At 43.7% G+C, this 24,094-nt stretch overlaps 1 protein-coding gene across 12 annotated transcripts in view; it reads right to left on the bottom strand.

Moving 5' to 3' along the window:
* The window catches only part of LOC107317829 (glypican-5-like), a 364,600-nt gene that overhangs the window by 86,438 nt on the left and 254,068 nt on the right, over positions 1-24,094 (bottom strand). Inside the window, exon 9 of one of the 12 annotated variants that reach the window (XM_085512499.1) lies at positions 4,847-4,992. The exons of the other annotated variants lie outside the window; for them this stretch is intronic. Coding sequence (XP_085368625.1) covers positions 4,955-4,992 — 38 coding nt within the window. The 3' untranslated portion in view covers positions 4,847-4,954. Of the gene's footprint in view, positions 1-4,846; positions 4,993-24,094 lie in introns of those variants that run through there. 12 annotated transcript variants of the gene reach the window in all.

The raw sequence follows: 24,094 nt of genomic DNA, 5'->3' as shown, positions 1-24,094 counted from the left end.
AGAACTAAGCACTGCAATGATTTGTGACACCTGCTCCCCTCTAGCATGGATGTATGACATATAAGACTGAGAAAAAGTATTCCTCCATCTAAGTGGATCAAGGAGCAGAGAAGATAACAACCTGCTACCACTAAAGCTATCAACTCACCATTATCCATCCCAATCTAGCAGACTGCCTGTGGGTGCACTCCCCAGTGCCTTGCTGCAGCAGACCTGTTCTGGCTGTCCACTCTACAGCTCAGTTCCAGCTACCACTGTGATGACTACAGGCTCCTCTGTAGCTGTGCCAGAAGATCTTCCCCAAGGAACTCTCTGCTTGCAAATATGATTTTAGGAGAAGATCCTTTCTGTTTGGGAGCAAGGTGTCCACATAACTCAGCTGTAGTCATTTGGTTCAGCTCTGCATATTGAGAAGAAGCCCCAAGTTAATTAAAGCATGGGAATCTTGGGTCCTTTCCCTCCAGAAGCAACCAGGAAACTTCGGCTTCATTTGTCAAAGAGCAGACACAGAAACAGAGACTAAATAGTTCCTCATCTTATACAAACATTTTCATGATCAACAAAGCCTTCATTGTTTCTACCCATCACCAAACGTACATGTGAAGAAAAACCATCCCATAGTTTTAAGCCCTGTAAAACCCAAGTGGCTCCCTGCTGCACCATGAGAAAACACAGCAGGAACATCCTGGCAGACATGACTTGGGCCTTTCCCACGCATCTTGTCTTCACCCGGAGTGTATGGCTGCTGGCACGCGTGCTGCCCTGCCCTGGGTCCCTCAGCTTCACTTTGCCCTGCACAGGCATGACTTCACACGGCTTTCTTACACAACATCCTCGCAGCAAGGATGAATACCACACAACAGATGGCTTATGAAACTTGTTATTTACTCAAACCTTTGAACAAAACAATTATTTTTGTTCTTTTTCTGTTTGTTTGTTTGTTTTTCATTCTGTTGCATGCAGCTTGCTGTGCAGCCCTGCTTGGGGTGGTTCTCAGCACCCAAGTTTGCACAAGGCTGGATGCCAGGTTCTCTCTTGATCCTCTGTACATTCTATATGCTGGGGGCCTGGGCAATGACTGCTGCCTACAGCAATGAAGTCGGGCATATGAAGCTAACTGCTGGTCAAGTGAAGGCACTGGTCAGTGGTGAGGTGAGATTTGGGGCGGGCTGGTGGGGAAGGGCTGGGAACTCACGCACTGCAGGGCCAGGCAGCCAGCAGCAGGCAGGTGCCAGCACGCTGCAATGATGGCTGCTTTCCCAAAGCCAGAAGGAAGGCAGGCTTTCCCTCCGCGGGTGTCTTTACTAATGAGAATGCCCTGCAGCGCAGAGAGCTTTGCCCCGCTATTCTTTTGGCAGCAGATACTTACACACAGAACGCATGCTGTCTTTCTGCTCACCTCAGTCTGTTTAGCTAATTTGTGTGGTAGATTTTTCATAATTGTGCAGGTATTCATTCATGTGGGAAAAGACCTGCTTAAATACACCCGCAGAGGCAGGCTGCCTTCGCATGGAAAGCTGCTGGCAACTTGCCTATTTCCTCTCCAAGTGATGGCAGTGGTGCCATGTTAGGACCAGCACTGAGACACCATGACTGCACTGTACCTTGGAACTAGTGTTTATTGTCAGCATATTACAGTATGACTTGGTTGTAAGAAGCCTTATAGCCCACCCAGCGCCAGCCCCCACCATCAACCAGCACAGACTGCCCAAGGCCCCATCCCTTGAACACCTCCAGGGATGGGGCATCCACAGCTTCTCTGGGCAATTGTTCCAGTAATTCACCACTCGGAGAAAAGAACTTCCTCCTAATGTCTAACCTAAATCTCCTCTTTTTTTGTTTAAAGCCAGTCATTCCTGCCCTGTCACACTATCCGCCTGTGTGAATCAAGATGGAATTAAAAAATTAGCATCAGGAAAAAAAGCTTCATCTGTATTTGATTCTCAGTTAAATCTCACCTAGTGGTTTTTTTTTTTTCCCTCAAAAGCGAAGCTCACAGTATTTTGATTTAAATTACTGCCATCAGTCAAATCATTTCAGGTGTGACATTGTAAAACTCATCTTTCAACTAACATTGGAGAACTTGATTCAGTCTGGGACTCAAATGGCCACTGCTTTCCATGTGTTTGCCTTTTGAAACACCTCCAGAAGCAGTAAGGCTACAGAAACAGCGTGATGAACAAAACTGCTTTCTCTGGAGTTGCTTCTGGCAGTTGTTTCTTGGCTGCACAAAGGGAAAGACGCTGTTTTTAAGGAACTGTCTATGCTTATGAGAAAGCTAAACATAGAGAAGGAAAGTCGGGCTGTTCCTGGACAAGGAAAGCAGGCGTGAGTTCAGGAACAGTTGCCGTGGGATCTTCACCCACTAACCTAGAAAAATGAGTGGTGTACTTTAATGTTCTCTGAAAAAAATAATGAAAAACAACAACACAAAACATTAAAACGAGGAAACAACAATGCACTTTGAGCAAAGTGAGAAATCCAACGTGTCCCAGAAACACTGCTGTCCTCTCTTGTCTTAAAATCTTTTCTTCACTTATTTAACTGAATGTTTGGCAAATCTCAATTGGACAAGAGGGTAGAATGCAAAAGGTATTTTGCTGCTGCAATTCAGGAGTAAAATGTTGGAGGTGAGCAGCCCAGCCCTGACTGGGGACAGCAGCAAGGCAACCTGCATGCTGATGAGCTCTCAGCACCAGCCACCTGAGGCTGGATACATAGAAACATGGCTCTTTTAAATCCTTCCCCTACAAGCACAAAAACATTAGGAAGTTGGTTAAAAGCAAGAATGAAGCTGTTCAGAAAAAATCTGCAGAGGTGACTAAGTCAGCAACCAAGCATAAACAGGAAATGCAACAGCTGCACACAGCTTGGTTCAGGACCTGGGAACTGCTGTGTAAATGCCATTTATCATTAGAGGCAATGAGGTATTTAGAGGAATCAGATGAAGCACTTGTTCCTAGCAGCAGGAGCAGTACTGGCTGAAGGAGCAGCCCACAGCTGTGCTCTCCTCCTCAGCAGGGCTCTGCCCAGGTGCCACAGACAGGCTGCAAACACCCTGCTCTGCCCTCCAGCCATCTGCTAGCACCAAGGTGCCAGTAGCATGACAAGAGTTTGGCCACAAGAGCCAAAGGTGCTGACACTGGGGACAGCACCTTCAAGCAATCAGGCAGCAGGAGTGACTTGCGGAATCAAACTCTATAATCCAGAGATGGGTTATAAAGCAGGTATGTTTATTCCAGCGTTGCGCAGCGCTGGGTGCAAGGGGGATAGCTCCACCAAACTTGCACACCGTAAAGAGAAAAGTGTGTTACAGATATAGGTTAAGCTAATACATAATCAATAGTCTCCTCCTCAGTTTGATTACATATTCATTACATTCCCTATGGCCCCGTTCCCCGCGACCCCATTCCCTCATTCCCCCTGACCCCATTCCCCGCGACCCTTGCCGATGTTTTGGGGTGAAATTCTTCTTCTTGGTGTTATCTGCTGTTATTGTTCTCCCATGTCGGCATCATCTTGCCCGGGGGGGGGGATCTAATCCTTCTTGTCAGAGGTCTCCGGACAGTTTCTTCTTATCTTTATTGCCCTCTTCTCTGGCTTTATTTTGGCTAAGTGTCTGCAATTCCCCCTTTCCCTGCACTTTTAAATGTACAGTTACCCTTTGTCTTGGTTTCTGTGAAGTTCCCCTTTCCCTTTCTATAGCACAGTGTTACCTTACCACCATTTTGAGGCTTTGCTCACTCTTCAGGAGGGGCAGAAGCCCTACTGCCTTTTGGGATGCCCCACGCAGACCCTTTGGGATCACGGCCTCTGCATCGTCACCAGCGATCCTGTTACTGACTCTGAGAAAATATGCTCTCAAACACAGGAGGATGTTACTGGTAAACACGGAAGTTTGGTGGTAAGCAGCTTCTCTGTAAGCCACTTTCAATGGTGACTGCGTCGGCAGATTTTGACACCTTTGTCTCTCCAAACCCCAATGCTTCAATATGAATATTGCACATATATATCCTGCATACACATTACACAACGTGTTTTTAACAAAATACATTGCAGATTATGTATACTACATGTGTAATATGCACATAGTGCACTTACAGTATATATCTTAGCTTACTGCATGCATTTCATCAGAAAATAACAGCTGCACCAGTGAATGACAACTAACGTAAAGATAGCAGAAACAAACACAGGGACTTAGAAGCTGCATTAAACTTCACATCAACAGTAGGGACCACTGAGGACCTCAAAGTAGGAAGCAGCAGGGCAGCATGTTGCTCTTTCACCTGGTATTTCTCAGCATCTGCACACAACCCCACCTTCTCCAACACCTGCTTCCCTGCACAACTCCAGCCAGGAATCTGGAGCTTGCTTCTAGGTGCTGACTTTATCCTGGCTCTGTGTGATGCCATCCTTCCGCTCCCCACAGCACACTGCCAGCCTCCTGCACTGCTTGGGCAGACCCCAAATGCTTGTGGGGCAGACAGCATGGTCAAGCACATGGGGGTGATGTGGGTGGGATGTCAGTGTGTCATTCCTCAGGGAAACCTGCAATCTGAGCTCAGGAGAGGCCATGCTGCAATGCAGTCACACTTCAAAGAGGCAACCAAGATTCCACAGTGAGGAATGTTCTTTGGACAAAGCAAATTAGTCCCAAGCTCATCTGGTGCATGCAGTCATTTCTGCAGAACAGTTTAAAGGCCCCTTATGTGGCTCATCCTCACTGCATGCCTCTGCTGCCCCATGCGCCCTCCCCCAAGTCTTGCATTTATTCTCATATTATTACCACCAAAAGTCATTTAATTTCAGTGTCATACCTTGATTGGGCTGTATGCAGTGGAGACAGGTGCTGTGAATGAATGAAAGCTCCTTCTGTGAACATCCATCATATTTCTGAGCTAAGTGGGCTACATTCAGCTACACACAGGTACTTCATCTGCTTTCAGAAAGTTTATCTATCTGCACCAGGTATGAAGACAGTCCAAGGAGCTGCAATTGAAGTAAAGGCTTCAAATTGGCCTTTGTTGTTCCATTAAAAAAATACCATAAGGCTTTAATTGCTAGTTAATCCACACATTCCAAAATAAATGAATCATGCTAATTTCCTTGGTGACTATGTGGTCTGAAAGAGAAAATGGTAAGCTCATTTTCCCCCCAGGGTTTTGGTTGTGGACCACTTCAAAGGCAAAAAACATCTAGCCAGAACAATTTTTTTCTCAGTATAGTTACAATGCCACTGTAACTAGTGGCATTTGCATTCATGCTGCCCACAGGCCAGGGTAATGGGTGCACACAGAGGTAGTGATGAAGCCAGCCCTGGTGGGGCACACACTGGAGACTACTGGACCGCTATCTGACATTATCATTTAGAGGAAGAATTTCAAGGAATGTTTTTGTAAACTTTTTTAATGGCTCTTCAGATATCAGCTGGCCAGCAACAGAGCTGAAGGAGCTCAACACAAAGCTACTCAAAGGCTTCACTTTCAGCTTACCTTCAGAAGAAATACAGAACACATAATTCAGAAAAAGATAAATGTAAGATAAGCACCGTTATAGGTATATCTACTATAACATCTTCAACATTAATCATTAAACCAGACAGTTAATCTTGAAGTGCAAAACTCCTTGAAGTTGATGTGGTGAGGGTCCAGCCTAATGGAGACAGATCTTACCAGAGCTTCAAAATTGTTTTGTGAAGGAATGAGTCTCCTTGAATTTGTGAGCAATGGTTTCAGCATGAAAAGGATCAGGGTGTCAGAGGGTCATTCTTTCTTTAACAACGACTACTGCACTATTTTATATTAATGGCAAATTGCAAACCAATGCATATAAAGCCTCCTAATGGATGCTAAAGAAGCTCTCCTGAATCACAGAATTGCTTGTCCAACCATAATCTAACCAAACTACCCTAATTAACAACCCTCCTCTAAATCATGTCCTTGAGCACCACATCCAAACAGTTTTTAAACACATTCAGGGTTGGTGACTCAACCACTCTCTGGGGAGCCCATTCCAGTGCTTAACAACCCTTTTGGAAGTCTACAATCCTTTGTGAAGTCTACGACCCTTATTACAATCTGTATGGGAAAACTGTTGATCACAGCCTGAACCTCTGAATAACCATCTGAGGCAAGTGATGAGTTAGCTGCAGGAGCACAGGTGAAGGTAATTCAGCTGTGCTCCTGGAAGGGGTGGAGCTTGGCTCCACCTCTCCTAGATCCCATTTAAGGGCTGACCACCACTAAGGAAGGATCTCTTTCTGGTGATTGCTCCTGTGTGGAGTTTTGCAGTGAGCCTCAGAACTGGTGATCGTTTATCATTTATTCTCTCTATTCCATAATCTCTGTTTATCCATCAACATTGTAATTGTACAGTTGTAACTATATGCAATCCCTCTGCTTTCTGTGCATTATTTGCTTCCGTCCTCTATCTGCTCTGCAGCATGGACAGCTTCCTGCTCTGCAAAACAAACAGCATGTTAAGTGGGAATGTCAGACTTACCCTCTGTGTGCGCTGAGGACTAGATCTTTCTAGTAAGCTCAGCAGATTGAGAACTGACTTAGAAGTACTCAAACATAGGGGTAGTTTCATGGAGAAATATGTGGGTAGTAGCTGAATTTTGACATGGGAAAACACCAGATGTGCAGTAGCATTGTTAAGAGGAGCTCCAGAACATGGTTTAAAGCAGAAATCAGAACATGGAGCGTTTATTTCAGTGTATGGCAGAAGGGAACATTTGTCCTTACCAAAGTTAAGCACAATTCTCTATCTCAAATCACATGCAAAATTGTGCTTAAATAAATTCTTCATATGGCTGACAGACAATTCTTCCCACAAATATTTTTGGTAGAATGTTCATTACAGAAATAATTATGTTGCATCTCATCAACAGCCTGGTACTACTGTGAATGTTAAACATAATGCATTTCTTTTACAACATCCATACTTGAAATAATGAGGTTAGTGACATTTCTGGCTATTTCCCTTGCTAAAGCTCTTTTTCTAATTTTCTTCCCCTCCCAGGAGAATACAATCAATAAGGGCAATCTACTCTAAGCTGAGTAAAAAAAAAAAAAGATAACCAAAAACAACTATTCAAGTATTTTTAAAATGTGGATTAATTTTCCTGTTGCATAGAGATGAATTTTAATACTACCGAAATACAGACAAAATAGACTTAGTGTATATACCAGGCAAAAAGAGGAAACTAAAATACTTGTGCTAAGGAGCTGGAATTCATGGCTCTTGCTCAGCTGGGCACATGGAACTTCAAGAAGTTAAAATGATAGTGTTCTCAGCACTGAGATCTGAACACAGGCTTGCTTTCTTCCCTGAGTACATACACCACAAACTCTGCATGAACAGTCTTCATCCCATGCATTAAAATATGTTCTTTTTTCACCACACAGGTGGTATTGACAATGGTGATGCTGCCTGCAGGTGAGTGGAAGCTCTATGCGCTGCCCTGCCTGCATGACCCAAACGCATCACACAGAAGTGCTGTGAGCACAGCAGAAGATGCTTGGTGTTAGTGATGGGCAGCTCCATCAAAGCAAGCAAAGGTTTCCAAGTGAGGCCATGCTACCAATCCTATTTTCTAAAACAAACAACTCTTAGAAAACAAAATTATATTTTTGAATGTGGAAAACATTACACGGTCCCACCCAAGAAGAATCTATTCTAGAGCTTGTCATCTCCAAGAATGCAGAACCAGCAAACAAACGCAACTCAATTGTGAGAATGCTCCAAATCCTGGAAATTGCTCTATGCAGCAAGAACCAAATCCACTGCTTCAGAGAATAGGCTAAAAACCAAGAGATCTAAGGAATGCCCGAGAGGGAATGCAAACCACAGACATACCAAAGATATTAGCAACAGTGCAATACAACTGTATCACTGGGAAGCACTAGAGGACCTTGAGCCTGCTGAAAGGTCTGCAGTGTCAGACTGTAAGTGCTGGAGCATTTCCATACTGTTACAGACAGCGATTGGAAAGAGAAGGATTTCAGTGAAATTTGAGCAAGAAATACCCATGTCTTCCTTGTGGTTAAAACCGTTGTGAAATGGAACTGCTGAATTAAGAACAGGCAGCTCAAGATTGGCGCTTGCAGGGAGCTCTGCACCGACCCACCCCACTGCAGACTCACAGTGGGTTTCTACAGATGCAGCTCACAAAAATCTCCTGTGGCCCTGTGCAAAGTTTACGTGACTGCAGGAAAGGAAATGGAGGAGTTGCTACTGTAGCTGACAAGGACTTAACTCAAGCAATGAGGTCACTGTAACTGATTTCTGTCTTCCTCTGGTATTTGTTAGATTTTTCAGCTGTGGATGAATTAGAACTGCTGCTCTAGGAAAGAGAACATGCTTTACATAGAGGGTGTAACATCTGCAGCTTACAAACACAGAAAGGCATAAGACTAAACACTTCCATCAGTAACAGGACAGAAGGAATATCTTTGTACATTACATCCTTCTAACAGCTTTAGTGTTTGTATTTTTATACCATCTGGAGCATCACAGATTATCTCAGCCTGTTCTGTATGAACTTTCACACCAGCATGCAAACACAAATAAGCCTTTCCCAAGGTATTCCTGACCATAAATATGTTATGACAAAACACAACAGTAACTAGAATATCAAAGAGCCTCAAGGCAATGGAAAATCAGCTTTTATACTTCACCCAGAAGTTCTTAAGCCACAGTCAGCCTACATAATGTAAACAGAGAGCAGTGAGCGCTTCAGTTCTCAGGGCATGTCCTGCTACCCCAGGGTGTTACAGTGTTACAGTCACAGTGAGCTCCTGTTTGCACAGCCTGAATGGCTGGGACTGCATCCCAGCTCAGGTCTTCAGCATTATGGATGCATACAGCAGGTAGCAGCCCTGCTGCATCACTGTGGATTTGGCAAGAACCTCCTCTTGGTCTCCTCATATCCTTAGGCTTACTCTGAGAACTGAAATAAAACCTTCACACACACACACACAAACACACAAAGCAATGGCTTAGCAGAACAATGGATTACAATGTCAGGTTTTCCCCCAAATATTATAAAAAGGAAGTGATCAATCCCTGTGGGATACAAAGATAAACATTTTCTTAGGGTGTCTGTATCACTTGCAGATCCTGACACAAGGACCTAGAGGACAAGTCATGCCAAAAGAGCCACAATGGCAGAAAAGCGTTCAGGCAGCTGATCAGGACCTGCAAGATACAGGGCCAAGGAGTGAAGAAACACAACACTCTGGATGCCAGGCATCCTCATCCATCAGGAGCTGGGATGGAGGCTGGTGCCAAGAGATCGTATCTGTTCTTCTTGCAGAGGAGAGCAAATCCTGAAGCCCTCAGCAGCACCACCAAAAAGCCAGACTTTACATCTGTGGTTAGGTTCGACTGCAGCTCCATGTGGTATGACTTGCTCTGCACAGCCCATAGTGGACAAACTGCACTGGCTTCTCAGGGCATGCTACAGACCAGGTCCCAAGGAGAAAGGAATGGTTTGTAAAATACTGGTTAGTGAACAGGAGGAAGAGACTTTCTTTAGTAGGAGAGTGGTGAGGTGCTGGAACAGCTGCCCAGGGAGGCTGTGGATGCCCCGTCCCTGGAGGTGTTCAAGGCCAGGTTGGACGGGGCCCTGGGCAACCTGAGCTAGTAAACGTGGAAGTTTAGTGGCCCTGCCAGGCAGGGGGGTTGGAGCTTCATGATCCTTGAGGTCCCTTCCAACCCAGGCCATTCTGTGATTCTGTATTAAGAGACATTAGGTCTGGGAAAGGCTTCTGAGCAACGCTGTTTCAGAAAGCAGTGAAAATGATTGTAAAAAGAATTCAGAATTAACTCAGATTTAGCACAAGCTAGTGAGACATTACTGTAATCAGCAGTGGCAGCTCTGCTTACCCTGGACATGAATGTGATCTCTGGGCTGCCTTGTGGCTCAGAACCACACAGCATGGTTCTGAAGCTCAAGGCAGAACAGAGAATCCCAATCTGCTCTGCTCAGTGCAGCACAGGTAGCATAAACAAAATATGCATTGTGTGGGCTCTGCTCCTTGTGATTTGTTTTATTTTCCTTTGCTTAAGGACAGCACTAGCTGGCAGTTCAGAATATGTTTTTATGAGTGAAGCACACCACTCACCGAGCACTTATCCCAGAGGGGCAAAGGCCTCTGCTCAGCAGTCCGGTGCCACCAGGGGCACCCAGAAGGCTGTGAGGAGGCAGGATGGAGCCTATCACCGGAGGATGTGGATGGAGAGATCTGGCATCTCTTCTGCCATACAATTCAGTCCCCGTGAACTGAAAGAAGGCAATTCACCTCTGTACTTTGCTTTCCTTATGTACTGAAGGGAAAAGTTCACCCCTTTCTGCAATAAAAGACTCTGCCATTTATGAACATAAAGTCAATTAAGCAGCCTGTGAATTTCAATTCTACCTTTTTAAAAAAATAATTAAAAAAAACATATGCTGGTAGATTCTAGCGTCTCTATTATCCCACTTGCAGGACAACTCATAGCTTTCTTCCCCCTGCAGTAAGCTTTTTCCAGGCTTTAATTCTTAAGTACATGAAAAAATGGGGGAGGATGCTAGAGAAAAGCAAGAATATGCCTCCTGTCCCAGAGAGCTAGAAAGCAGCTCTAGATTTTTAGATCAAGAAGTATGCATAGCCGTCTACTGTAAATGTAAGTTCATAAGACCAGTTTAATTTATTTAACCAAAAGATTTATACAACAGCATTTTTACACATTCAAAGCATCTCCATGTTAACAAGTCCACGGGAAACTATTTTAAAACCAGAGATTTCAGAAGAAAACATCCTGTACAAAATGGAGCAAGGCTTTTAGTGCTCTACTTGCGTCCAAATAACACAACACATATCATTTTCTAACACTGTACTGCATATACTCCCTCTCCTATTATTTAGAAGCATTAGGGCTGTTAACCTGTAAATGGCAGCTCCAGGGTCAGGCAATAAAAGTGCACTTAGAGCTATTTTGGCTCCACACGTAAGTAATTCAAGCTTTTAAATTATTAGAAAACACCCTAACTGTGATGTTTTTTGTACCGTCAGTATAACACTGTGAAAGGGAGATGCTATTTTTCCAACCTGCACCAATCCCACCTCTGCACTGATAAATTCCTTCCTTCCACTGATAATATTACGGGAGCCCCCATAGCAGATCAGATTGGGCAGAGGCCCTTGCACAGTCCAGGGATGGTTTTAAATGGCCACAGCAGGACAGCTGACTCCCCACTCCTCACATACAGAAATCCCAGCACACAGACTCCTTTGCAGTAAAGTAATGCTTCCTGGAATGGGAATCACCTTCAGGTGTCAACACCTGTGCACAAGACCCATGGAAGGGCTCCTGCAACTGCCATACGTCTGCAGGCCCAGACAGAGATTACCATTTTGCATCTGCTCTTTGTTTTCAAGGTCATATTCTCACACATGAGACCTGCAGCTAACACACTGGCTCTGGCATGTCACACTGGAAACTGAGGCCACTGACCCAGGGTGGGCTTTCCTGGCTTTATCATGCTGTGCTGGGTGGTTTAAAATGCACCTGAAGGAAACCTGACTCAGTGTGGAACATCACCGTATTCCTTCTCTACCAGCTTAAAATTCTTATCAAACATACCTGCGGTAACAGAACTGATTCTGGATATTTCAGATTATTTAAATTATCGCTAGTAACCGAAAGTCTTACGAATAGGACCTAGATCAAGGAGCACCACTGTATGTACTTCAGCTAACAGAACTAAACTACTGAGACCGAATGCTTGCTTAAGCGATAATCAGGTTTTTCTTTGGTACAAAATAAGGAAAATCACGGTGGTGGCTGTGGAGACCCATTCCTACTAATCTGCTTTACAGCATTCAAAATTCAGACACTGGTGGCTGAGTTGAGCTTCTGTCTGAGACCAAAGCACTGGGATCCTCTTCCAAAAGTAGTATGTGTTGGCCTCAAATTCATTCCTATGCAGCAGAGCTTTCTATCTGCACTTTATCCCATCATCTCATGCAATGATTTTCAACACAACTGGAAATGTCTTCTGCTTGCTGGGAATTTAATTTCAGTTGGCACAAGTATGTATGTAACCAGAAACATTCTGTACCAAATTAACAGTAGATGCATCTTAAAAACCAAGGTAGAATAACTGCAACTCTTTAAATAATTGCTCATTGATAGGACTGAAAATGATTTTGACACAAAAACCATAGCCCAGCTGACTAGTGAGTAGCTTGCTGAGCCCACAATGTGGAACAAAGATTTCTGACCATTGCGAAGACTTGTTTTAAAATACAATGTAATACAATGATTTATTCCAAAATGGTAGCACCAGTTTAACAAAAAAATCAGCTATAGATCTGGGGCACAGGTGCCCAGGTATCCTCCTCTGCACTGGAAACCAAAAGTCTCCTAGCAGCGGCAGGGTATCAGACACCCTGGATGTTACACACCTCACTTGTGCTTCTTGGAGAGCAAATCCAGCACTCAAATTGCAGCAAGCTCTCCTTAGTCCTTTGGAAAGGAGTCTGAGGGTCACAGGCTACATTCTGGAAGCTCTGGCTTGGACAATGCAAGCATTTAATTGAGATGATTCTTTTCCACTGTTACTCATGATACCCATCCTAATGAGAAATGTGAATGAGAAATATACCAGCCATAGCAGAAGCTGTGACAGCCATCCCATCCTGCAGGGCTACCCTGCAGATTTGGCATTTAGGAAGTCAAAAGAGCATGACCAACACTGCTGGCTACTGCTCAGACATATGCTTTGAATTCAGTCTTTTCCCCTTTGGGCTTTCTGACGTTAAATGCATTTCTTCTGAATGAGCAGTTGTCTGCCCAGGCTCTGGCTAGAAACATAGGCTGCAGACTGAGCCTGGAACACATCAGTAGACTCCAGTTGCTCTCAACAACTGTGACTGCCAATGTGAGCTTGCAGAGGCATGGAAAAAGCAGCTTTGTTTGCTGCTAGAGTCAGTGATAAGGAGACAAGGCCCGATGAGTAGCACATTCAAGCCTTGGGCACAGCATCCATCACAGTCACATTCCTGAGTTGACACAATCCCCAGAAAAACAAAACAAAAACCAAACCAAAACAAAAAAAACCTAACCACCCTGCAACATAAGCCAAGGAAGAAGGCAAATGTATTCTAGAAGGAAGCAAAAGACCTCAGAAAATACTACAGATGCTTAAAATAAACTGAAGCTGCAGAACACTAACAAGTACTAGCAGCATCAAATGGCTTTGGAAACATGAATTAAAACCTTTATCCAAATACCAGTTAGTTACAAGAGCTTCTGTGCAGTATTAGCCTCAAGAGAAACGTCTGGCCTCATTGATGTAAGATCTCCCCAAAGCAGGAATGTTTATTTGTATTTTAAAAACAAATTATTTTATCACCTGAGCCTCTAGACTGAGCTTTTAGTGATGTTTAAAATCAGTGTATCTTTTGGAATTGGTTTCATCAAGTTGGTCAGAATGAATGACAAACATCAAAGAACGACAGGCTTATGAAACACATTATCTCTCTCTCTCTGATGTCAATTAATTATCATAAAAAAATTATCACCTGCCTTCAGATGCCAGAAGTTATGCAGTACATGAAAAACAGATAATGTATCGCAGTTTTTGCTCTCTTACTTTACAGAATCTGAGTCCAGAAAGAAATGCCGCAAACCAAACTCATGGTAAAAGATACTTTCTGAAGGCTGTTTTCATAAACTAGCCCCAAAACTAAAGAACACATTTCTTCCCATTAGTAATCAGTAAATCTAATTAAGGAACAGAAGCAAATAAACACATTTAATTTTGAAGAAAACATTCAGCATAGGCAAACGAGCAGTGCACTAAGGCAGTGGCTGGGCATCCTTTTCTTGGTTCAGATGTCATGATCTCTCAAGAGAAAGCCCAGGCTGGGAAGAAACTGCAGCTTTCCCCATCTCCTCGGGAAATCAGTATTTTACAGAGGTCTATGTGCAAACAATTCTTCTCTAGAGAGAAAATAACCTCTATGCCATGGACTACTTTAATGTGGCCAGAAAGGGTGGGAAGACTTCTCTGAAGTCTCCCATTCACTGAGAGACTTGGTTAGAGTAAATTAGTTGAAGACATTCTTCTAGCATGTTGGGATGTCCACCTTCCTCTCAACACAGCCACACAGAGCTCTCTCCCCATGCATACCAAAGGAAAGCATTGCACTGGGGCACAGCTCAGCACTCAGCTGAACCCATGCACCTTAAGTCTGCTCCAAAAGCTCTGTAATTACTTGCAATGCCACATGCGGGGCACACGTCAATGCCAAAACTTAGAACACAAACTATTTAAACACGCTTAAGTGGAAATCGTGTAAAAAATAATAATAATTCAACAACAACAAAAACAATGACTGATAGGAAAAAGATGGGCTATGTATAATATAATTGAGGGGTATATATAAAGGAAATAGAGATTTGTTTAGTCCGTTCTCTAAACGACCCTTAAATAATATGACCTCATCACTTACAACCCAACAAGCCAAAGATAAGATCATTTTTGGTTTATTTTGTGCCTGGATTTTGTTTTCAAATCGCTGTAGGAAAAGAACAAATCGGTGTTTATTAATGTCATCTTGACTTAGACAAATATCAGAATAAATAAGCAGTGAAAACTTGAAATGGATCAGGGTAAACCTAAAGAGAAGAGCACCTGGAGAAACAAACTCCAGGAGTATATGCCTGTTCCAGGGGTTCAGGGCACCAAGGACAGGGAAAAACCCAGTGTCTAAGACTTTTAGCGAGCCATGCACATCTGTACCCAAGGCTGGGGCTGGCATTTTGTACACACAGCTAATGGTGAAAAACGGGAGGTATGTGTATGGACCTAAGCCACGTTGTTTTTGGGAAGGAGAGAGGGAAAAGATCATATTGGTGTCAGTGTAGCTGATGGCCCTGACCAGGTAATTGGTCAGTTGCGCAGGGGCTAACACAACAGGATTCAGGAACAGGATGCAACACTTTACACAGCCCTCAGGAGAAGGCTTCCAAGTGTGGAAAACCACAACTCCTTGAGCTTTGCAGTCTGCACAACTGGCTGTGGAATCTAAATGTGCTGCTGGGATGGTTTCCATAGATTCTTAGTGCATGTTGCAGAACGTCTGTTAATCAGGTTCTTGCTCTAATAAAGAGAGGGTTATTGTGTTTACTCATAGAATTACGGCCTGCAAAACCTTATGTGATTTATTTAACATACCTGATTTCAGTGGCACAGAGATCTCTTAACTTGAAAGTGCTTTGCTACACACAAATGGGCTATCCGTTTCCTGCATTGCAACCTGTCAGCAATGTGAATATCTCAAATGTTGCAAAATAAGGTGTTAATTCTTGTAACTACCAGGGGCATGGCTAGTCTGCTAGCTGGCAACAATAAAATTACAGCTCCTAATGTAAATTCAGTGGAAATGCCTATCTCAAATGAACACGAAGCAGCAGGTGATTTCTTTTACTCCAACTTCTGATGGTTACCAGAAACACCACATAGAGATTGGAACACTGCAAGGGACAGAATACTTGATTTAATGTCAAAGGGCCATGGGATGGGTGGTGTAAGCTGACAGTTCTTTGCGGTCAATTTATGTATTATGTATGTCATGATCAGTCATCACAGTGATTTCTATGCCATGGAAGCGCAGATGCTTGGCAGGAATGCTGTTGTTTTGTTCCATTTGTTCTGTCCGACAGCCTAAAATTTCCTCTGAACTCTAAACAGGTCATTTCAAAGGTGTCAGTGTCTGAGAAGTGTATCCAGACTTGCAGAGCCACATATTTCAAGCTTTCCAGCCTCTTTTCCTATGTGCAGACCTAAACAGAAAGCAGTTACAATAGATTCTCTGTCTTGAAGCTCACAGCAAGATGTGTGGAATGAAAAAAGAAAAGCTAAAATATATAGAAGAAATCAAGCCACCATTAGTTCTCCCTTTTCCAGAGGGAAACTATCCTTCACACGTTGTTTCTGCCCTCATTACCATCCAGACCCTAAAGGGGGCACAACTGGTCACTGCACTCCCTATATCACCCTCCCTCCTGCATTACCTTGTGAAAGCTTCAGTGAAGAGGCAGCCAGGGACCTGGAGTCCTAGTGGCACAGCCAGGTCTGGCACTGGGAGGCTCAGATCCCAGGCTCTGACCCACTTCTGCTGCTTCCCACATCAGCCTGGCTCGTCTGGACAGGAGGGTTGTTTCCAGGTGAGCCTGCAGCTCCTCACCTCACCGGACCCTGGCATACTGCATGTGCAGCTCTCAAAGAGCTGCAAAGTGTTCATACAGTCAACATCTGGCAGCAATTGCCAAAGTAAACACAGCATAGAAATATTTATAAAATGGATGAAGAACAATATGGATAATGTGCCATTATACTATAAACAGAGAAGCATATTAATCAAGGAACAATAAAGCTTTAAATTATATTTTAGAGAAACTCACTTAAAACCAATGCAAAACAACTCATGCAGAATGGTTGGCCCACTTCCCACTGACTGTTTGTTCCAGTTCTCCAGCTGTAAAATTAAGAAAACAAGTCTTGGGGGCATAATGAGGAAAAAAACAGATGAAAGTCTACAGAGCTCCATCACAGCTGTAATGGATACCATGTAAGTAGGTGGGCTGGAGAAGCCTATCCAATACAAAATTGTGTTTGTTTGGAAGGAAATACCACAAAGAACAGGAGAAGACTTTTCAAACTGGCTGTCCGGCACACAAGTACAGGCTCACTGGGGAAGTCAAAGGCACACCAGCTCCCTGACACCTTTAAAACTCCCCAGGAATGCCCTACTGTGAATAATCAGTGCTGTACAGCTCTTTCTTCCAGACAGGCTGTACCCGCTTGGCATGCTTAGCCTTTTGCAGCCTATAGACAAGGAGCACATCTTTGCTGCCTATATACACATCAGGCCATGGTACTCCTGAGATACTGCAAGATCTAGACTGCCAAAGTGATCCTTGCACGAAAGGCCGCATCATTTACCTAATCCATGCTGTTTTTAAATCAATTTGACAAACTTTTCCACAGGGCTCAAGTATTGCACAACATCAAACTGCAAAATGGAATCCCAGAACCTGCCAGTATGTTTATCAAACCACATGGTTAGGTCTCTTATTGCAGTATGTATCTGGAACACATACAAACTGAGGAACCTTTCAATGTAACGGAGCAAAGCTTCACAATATTTGCTGTTTCTTGGTGCAAAGAAGACAGGCTGTTACTGCTTACTGTCAGTTGCATTATATAAATACATACAAATGCATATATATTTGTCCTACTGTAACTTCTACCAGAACCATCAGATTGATGCAGCTACCTCGCTGAAGTCAGCCCTGCTGAAGTCCACTGTAATTAAAATATGTCATAGGCATATATAGTACTCACAAAGACTGAAATCAAAGTAGCTATGGTTCAGTATTCAATGACGCCAGGTTGTGCTCAACACGTCTGAGAGATGGGATGCAAACCAGAGAGACCTAAATAGGTTGAGCAGTGGGCCCAGGTGAATCTCATGAGGTTCAGCAAATCCAAGTGCAAGGTTTGCACTTAGGCTGTGGCGAACTCTCACTATCAGTACGAGCAGGGAGATGTAAGGATAGAGTATAGCCCATCCAAAAAGGACTTGGCAGTATTAGTGGTTGGCAGCTGGACATGTACTAGCAATGTGCCCCTGCAGCCCAGAAAGCCAACCATGTCCTGGGCTGCACCAAAAGAAGAGCAACCAGCACGTCAGGGAGGTGGTCCTGTCCCTCTACTGTGTGCTGTGAGGCCTCACCTGGAGCACTGCATCCAGACGCGGAGTCCTCAGTACAGAAGAGATGCAGACTTGTTGGAGCACATCCAGAGGAGGGCCACAAAAATGATCCCAGGGACAGAACTGCTGTCCTACAGGACAGGCTGAGAGAGGCTGTGCAGCATGGAGAAGGGAAGGTTGTGGGGAGACCTGAGGGGGGCCTTTCAGTATCTAAAGGGGGGCTGGAAGAAGGGAGACAGAATCTTTAGCAAAGTCGGTGGTGATAAGACAAGGTGAAATGGCTTCAAACTAAAAAAAAGAGAGATTCAGATTGAATATAATTTTTTTTTTTTTTACAATAAAAGTGACAACCAAGGCCAGAGCTGTGGGTGTCCCTGTGCATTGCAGGGGAGCTGGATGAGACGGTCAGTGGATTTCCTGATCATCAAAATAGTTGAGAAGTGCGACTTCATTTCAGAGTCAGGGCAGATTTGTTCTGCTTCCCCACATCCACTGCCGTGCTCCCCTCACTGACCCTGCACCAGAACACCCACAGTTCCCTGTTGTCAAGAGCAGATGTCTTTCTGTTACTTCCATTTGATACTGTTACATTTAACAGTTTTTCTCAAGTCAACTGAACTCCGCTTTGGTCATTCCTGAACAGAAATATCCATCTTAAGAGAAAAAAAAAAACCATTATGCCCTATCAGAGTAAGTGTATTTAAACCACAGGCATACATAGTTCACCACTACATGGGCATAAGGAAGAAGAAGGAAATCTTCTGACACTACTGACACATTATTGACGTGTTTCAATTTTTTTTTTCTTTAATGCTTCAGGAAATGAAATCTAGTTGCTGCTGAGGGGGAACGAGACTGAAATGTGGAACTGTGAAATCAGTTCTCTTAGCTCCAGGGACTGACCCTACCCTCCCCACCCAAAATGCTGACACTGCTTTTTAAGAGAGGCTCTAGAGGCACAATGCATAAACTGGTGGCAAGCCCTGATTTCCATAGCAATCCCTAGAAGGAGCACACTGGGTCTTTGAGGATGAGGATATCTTATATTATCTATGAGGAAACTGAAATCACACCAGCTCAGATAAAAGGAAAACTCCAACAGTCCCACAGCAACTAGGGCTGTGGGAGAAATAGTCTTTGGAATGTAACTTTAAAGACTTAGATACGTGCAGATGAACATCTAGAAGCCAGGATTCTGAACAACTACATCAGATGCAACCTGATACCATATCAGTGGGGAAAAAAATATGTGGCATCCATGCTTAGGACTGAGATCATGGGTGATTCAGGCAACTGAAGGCTGTGAGCTGACTTCAGGGGTGCCTGCAGAGCTGGAGCCTCTTTGGCAGCTACGAACACATCAAAGAAGGAAATGTTTAACACAAGTATCAAAGGTAGATTCCTTCTTTAATGACAAAAAGAAACATCTATTCCAACTGGATCTAGATGTCAACACTTGTTATGATGCCAAATATGGAATAACTGACCAAGATAGAAAAAAAGAACATGAAAACAGGAATTCAAAAAGCTGGATTAAAAGGTGGAGAACTACAACCAGCACTGAAAGAAGAACTACTGGATACTGGGCTAAAGGAAACATCCTCAAAGGTCCTAAAATTCATCTTCATTAGAAATCTGGACACTGAAGCCAGAACTTCATGACATGAAGGTGCAAGGCACTGACAGTACAAGAAAGCATCAGAACCTCAGACTGGATGTCAAAGATAGGAGACAGAGGATTAGGGTGGAAATATAACACCGAATTTAATTAAGAGACGTACAGATTAATTTCTGCTATGAGGTGGAGTGTCATAAGCTGCAAGTATCACCATCAACAGTAAAGGCTGGATAAATGAACAAAAATGTTCCCAAGAGATCCAAAGAGATCCACAGATCCTACACAGGAATGAGAAGTTCTTCGTATAGAAAGAGACAACAGAATGGCTTATCCAACCTGCTGAAAAGTTAATATGGAAAAAGAGGCTTTCTTTATGCACAGGTCAAGAGGCAAGGACAAGGGAAAAAATACATGCTATGAAAAGGACAGTGCTGGGAAAAGATGGCTGGTAAAGCCAGATGAGAACAGACTTTGGCTGGATATGGAAGAGCCTCACATACCTAAACCCAGTAGCAGGGAACAAAATATTCTATGAAAAAAAGTACAGAAGTCAGCACGTTAAATTCCTAAAAGGTGGTTTGGATAACTGCATTTAATAGCTTTGGAGCCCTTTCACCCTTTAATATATTTATATATATATACACACATTGTGAGTGATACTGTGACACTATCTTCACAGGTTTTGCAATAAATGCTAGTTTTTGGAACAGGGACAAAAATATCTTTGTTCTAAATGTACATGAGACTGTTCCAGAGTAATGTGTTCTGCTTGTGAGAAGCACTAGAGGACAGTGATTCAACATAAATAGCAACCCATGATAATGTCTGATGAGAAACTAAAACAACAGAAAACTTCAGGTCCAGCTGTGATTCCGTCAAAGTCTATAGCAAACTTCAGCTAGGAGCAGAAAGTAGCTGTAGTGAAACAATGGTAGAAAACTGTAAGACTGATTTATTTTAATTAGTTCGAAAGAAAGACAGGATGCTACAGACAGACCATCACACTAAATCCTTCCCTTGTACAAACCATGTCAGCAAAGGTCTATATGCAAAACTGGAAAAAGATGAGTCAAATTTCCAGTACCAGACAATGAGTTTTCAGGTTGGAGCAAGCAGTGGAGATTCTTCTTTTTTTCAGGCCTTGAAAGCAAATATGAACTCCCCAAACAAAAGGTGAAATGGTAATTGATATTTAGAAGAATGCAAAAAGAATTTATAGTCTCATGAGTAATAGGGTATTTGAACTACAAGCCAGTGACCTTGTAAAAATTACATACAAAACCTCTTGTAAGAGTGAAGGTTCTGGTTTCTGATCAATGCTCCAAGTTGTGCCCTGCCACAGGCAGGGTAACCAACCTCACATCCCACTGCATGCAAACTAGCTTGCTCTTTGGCATACTTCTTTTTTTCCTACACAATTTAACATGGGAGTAGAACACTGCAAAAATAAGCATGGAGTTAAGGAGCTGACTCTGGAATTGAAGTTGGTCTGTAAATAATCAAAGCAAATTTTCTAACAAAATGAAGTTACAAATATCATTTCCTAGGTAAAATGCAGGAGAAGTATACCCTAATGCTGGGGAAGTAGATAAGCTCTATAGGAACAGAAGCTAAATTAATTTTATAGTACTGCACAGAAGACTACACAAGGGATATACTCTCATACAAAAGAACTGTTCCTTATCGAATTTCTGCACACACATTATTGTGATCATGTCCAGTGTGTGCAGACAATGCATCTAGGTGTAACATTAGCATGCTATCCAAGAGGCACATCTTGAAATGTGCTGAAAAGGAGAACACTTTCACTAGGTCCATAATTTCAATAGGGAAACCGCCTTTATGGAAAAATCAATTTTTCACTTTCATAGCCACATTTAAGTACTGCAATAGGTTTTCTGACAGTTTTCCCAATATTCTAAATACAACTTCAAACATGACAGAGCAATAAATATAACAGTTGACAAGAACACAACAGCAAAAGAATCAGAGAGGATTTGTGTTTTGGCTTTTTTAAGAGGCACTAATATACTGTGGCTCATTCTATAGGGCTGATTACCTGTTAGGGCTGCTTTTCTCCATGGCTATGTTTTTTGTTTTCTTTCATTTTTTAAAAGCTTACTATTGCTAATTTTAGTCTTGGTTGCTGTTAGGTGTTTTGGAGAAGAGAGAATAAAAGAAAGGAGGGGTGTGATGATTCCTGTTATTATATCTGGCACTCTTGAGACAGTTTGGCAACTCCTTTTAATTAAACAAGTGTTGCTTTTTAAAGCTGGAGTAATCTGAGGCTCTAACATGCAGCTGGGAAAGCAAACAGAAATCATTTCAGTTGATAAGCAGATGCTGAAGATGGGTGGAGGGAGGAGATTAAGCAGGATCCCAGATGAATGCAGATGTGCAATATGGTTGGAGTGTCTGTGTCTAAGTGCACAGGTATAGGCCAGCAGGGTAAGGGCTGCAGCTTTGCAAAAAGCTGTATAACACGCTTTGCAGGATGCCATTTAGTCAAAAGGAAGAAGAAGAGGTGATTTGGAAGGGTAATATGATTTCTGATGTGATGATGCCCAATGCCATATCATGTGGGATAGCTGACTGAATAAGTGACTTGTTTCACAGCTACCAGCATCTGAGCCTGCTCCAATAGAACAGCACAGCTCTTCCAGCTGAAATCAAGCAAGTGGCAGGAAAATCCATCCCTTAAGTGCAGTAGTTCCCCAGAAGCAGGGAGCTGCGAAGGAGGGAATCAGGAAAAATTATCCGTGATGCTCTCAACAGAAGGAAGCTCAGAAAGAATGTTCTTATCTGCTCTGTGTCTAAATAACCTGCTAAAATAAGCATACAGATAACACGAACTGGGAAGAAAGAAGATCTAACAAAGTATTTGCTCTATCTTGCTCCAGGGTTAAAGCCTGGAAGGCAGAGGACCAAGCACAGGCCTTGCTCTCCTCACAAGCCACCACAGCCAGCTTTGCCTGGTATGAGCACCGTGTGCTAGCAGGATGAGCTCCTGGACACTTAATGAAGTACTATTTCTTGTATCTTCTTAAATGACTATCACATAACCAAAATGACCCAAGTACTGCAAGTCTGACCACAAAGGAGTTCAGGCCTTACCTCAGCCTCACTCTGCTGCCAATGCTCTGAACGGGGCCTTGGTGAGTTCTGCTGCCAGCAGAGCCGGTCAGGTGTGAAACAGAGCTGGCACTGAGGGGTTTCCTTATGCTCTGCTAGACTGCATGGACTTGAATCTTTCAAACTGTGGTGTCTGGAGGATGTTGGAAAGAGATTTGTGATTGATGCTGAAGGCCTGAAAAGCATTAGTAGAGAATTAGGCTTAAATATAATTATTGTGATCAAATATGCTCGTACATGTGACAAGGCCCTTCCAGGCAGTCTAATGAAGGCAGGGGTCAGCTCAGCCAGGGAGCACAAGCCTTTGCCCAAGCACAGCAAAGTCTGCCAGACAGTGCTGCAATGGCTCAGAAGAGCTGTGAAACCAGTTGCAGGCACGTGCAGCACCAGGGCTGCACAGAGCTGCATGGCACGGGGACACTGGTGGTCTTATTCCCACCCTGAGCTGCAGCTGAATGCATTCTTTTCTGCTTATAAAAATCACAGAATCACCCGGGTTGGAAGGGACCTCAAGGATCATGTAGTTCCAACCCCCCTGCCTAGCAGGGCCACCAAACATACACATTTACTAGATCAGGTTGCCCAGAGCCCTGTCCAACCTGGTCTTGAACACCTCCAAGGACGGGGCATCTACAACCTCCCTGGGCAGCCTATTCCAGGACCTAACCACTCTCTTAGTAAAGAACTTCCCCCTAACGTCCAACCTAAATCTTCCCTCTTTTAACTTAAAACCATTTCCCCTAGTCCTGCTATTATCAGCCTTTTCAAAGAGTTTACTCCCCTCCTGGGAGTAAGTTCCCTTCAGGTATTGAAAGGCTGCAATGAGGTCACCCCGCAACCTTCTCTTCTCCAGGCTGAACAAACCCAACTCCCTCAGCCTGTCCTCATAGGGGAGGTGCTCCAGCCCCCTGATCATCTTTGTGGCCCTCCTCTGGACCCTTTCCAAAATCTCCATGTCTTTTTTGTACTGAGGGCTCCACACCTGGACACAGTACTCCAGATGGGGCCTCACAAGAGCAGAGTAGAGAGGGACAATCACCTCCCTATCCCTGCTGACCACCCCTCTCCTGATGGAGCCCAGGATCCCATTTGCTTTCCGGGCTGCCAGAGCGCACTGCTGGCTCATGTTAAGTTTCTCATCTATCAGGACCCCTAGGTCTTTCTCTGCCGAGTTGCTCTCAAGGACCACTCCTCCCAGTCTGTACAGGTGCCTGGGGTTCTTCCAGCCCAAGTGCAAAACCTTGCACTTTGCCGTGTAGAACCTCATTAGGTTCACCCGAGCCCAGCTTTCCAGCCTGTCCCTCTGAATGGCATCCGTTCCCTCCACCGTATCAACTGCACCACTCAGCTTGGTGTCATCAGCAAACTTGCTGAAGGTGCACTCCATTCCCTCATCGATGTCATTAATAAAGATGTTAAAGAGCACCGGTCCCAAGACAGACCCTTGAGGGACACTGCTCGTTACCGGCCTCCACCTGGACATAGAGCCATTGACCACCACCCTCTGTCTGCGGCCTTTCAACCAATTGCTTATCCATCTAGTTGTCCACCCATCAAATCCACTTCC

Source organism: Coturnix japonica, chromosome 12, assembly GCF_054131305.1.
Source record: "Coturnix japonica strain WE chromosome 12, WE-NBRP24, whole genome shotgun sequence".
NCBI classification, from domain to species: Eukaryota; Metazoa; Chordata; class Aves; order Galliformes; family Phasianidae; genus Coturnix; species Coturnix japonica.
The sequence above is the reverse complement of the archived record's forward strand: the minus strand, read 5'-3'. Positions and strand labels throughout refer to the sequence as shown.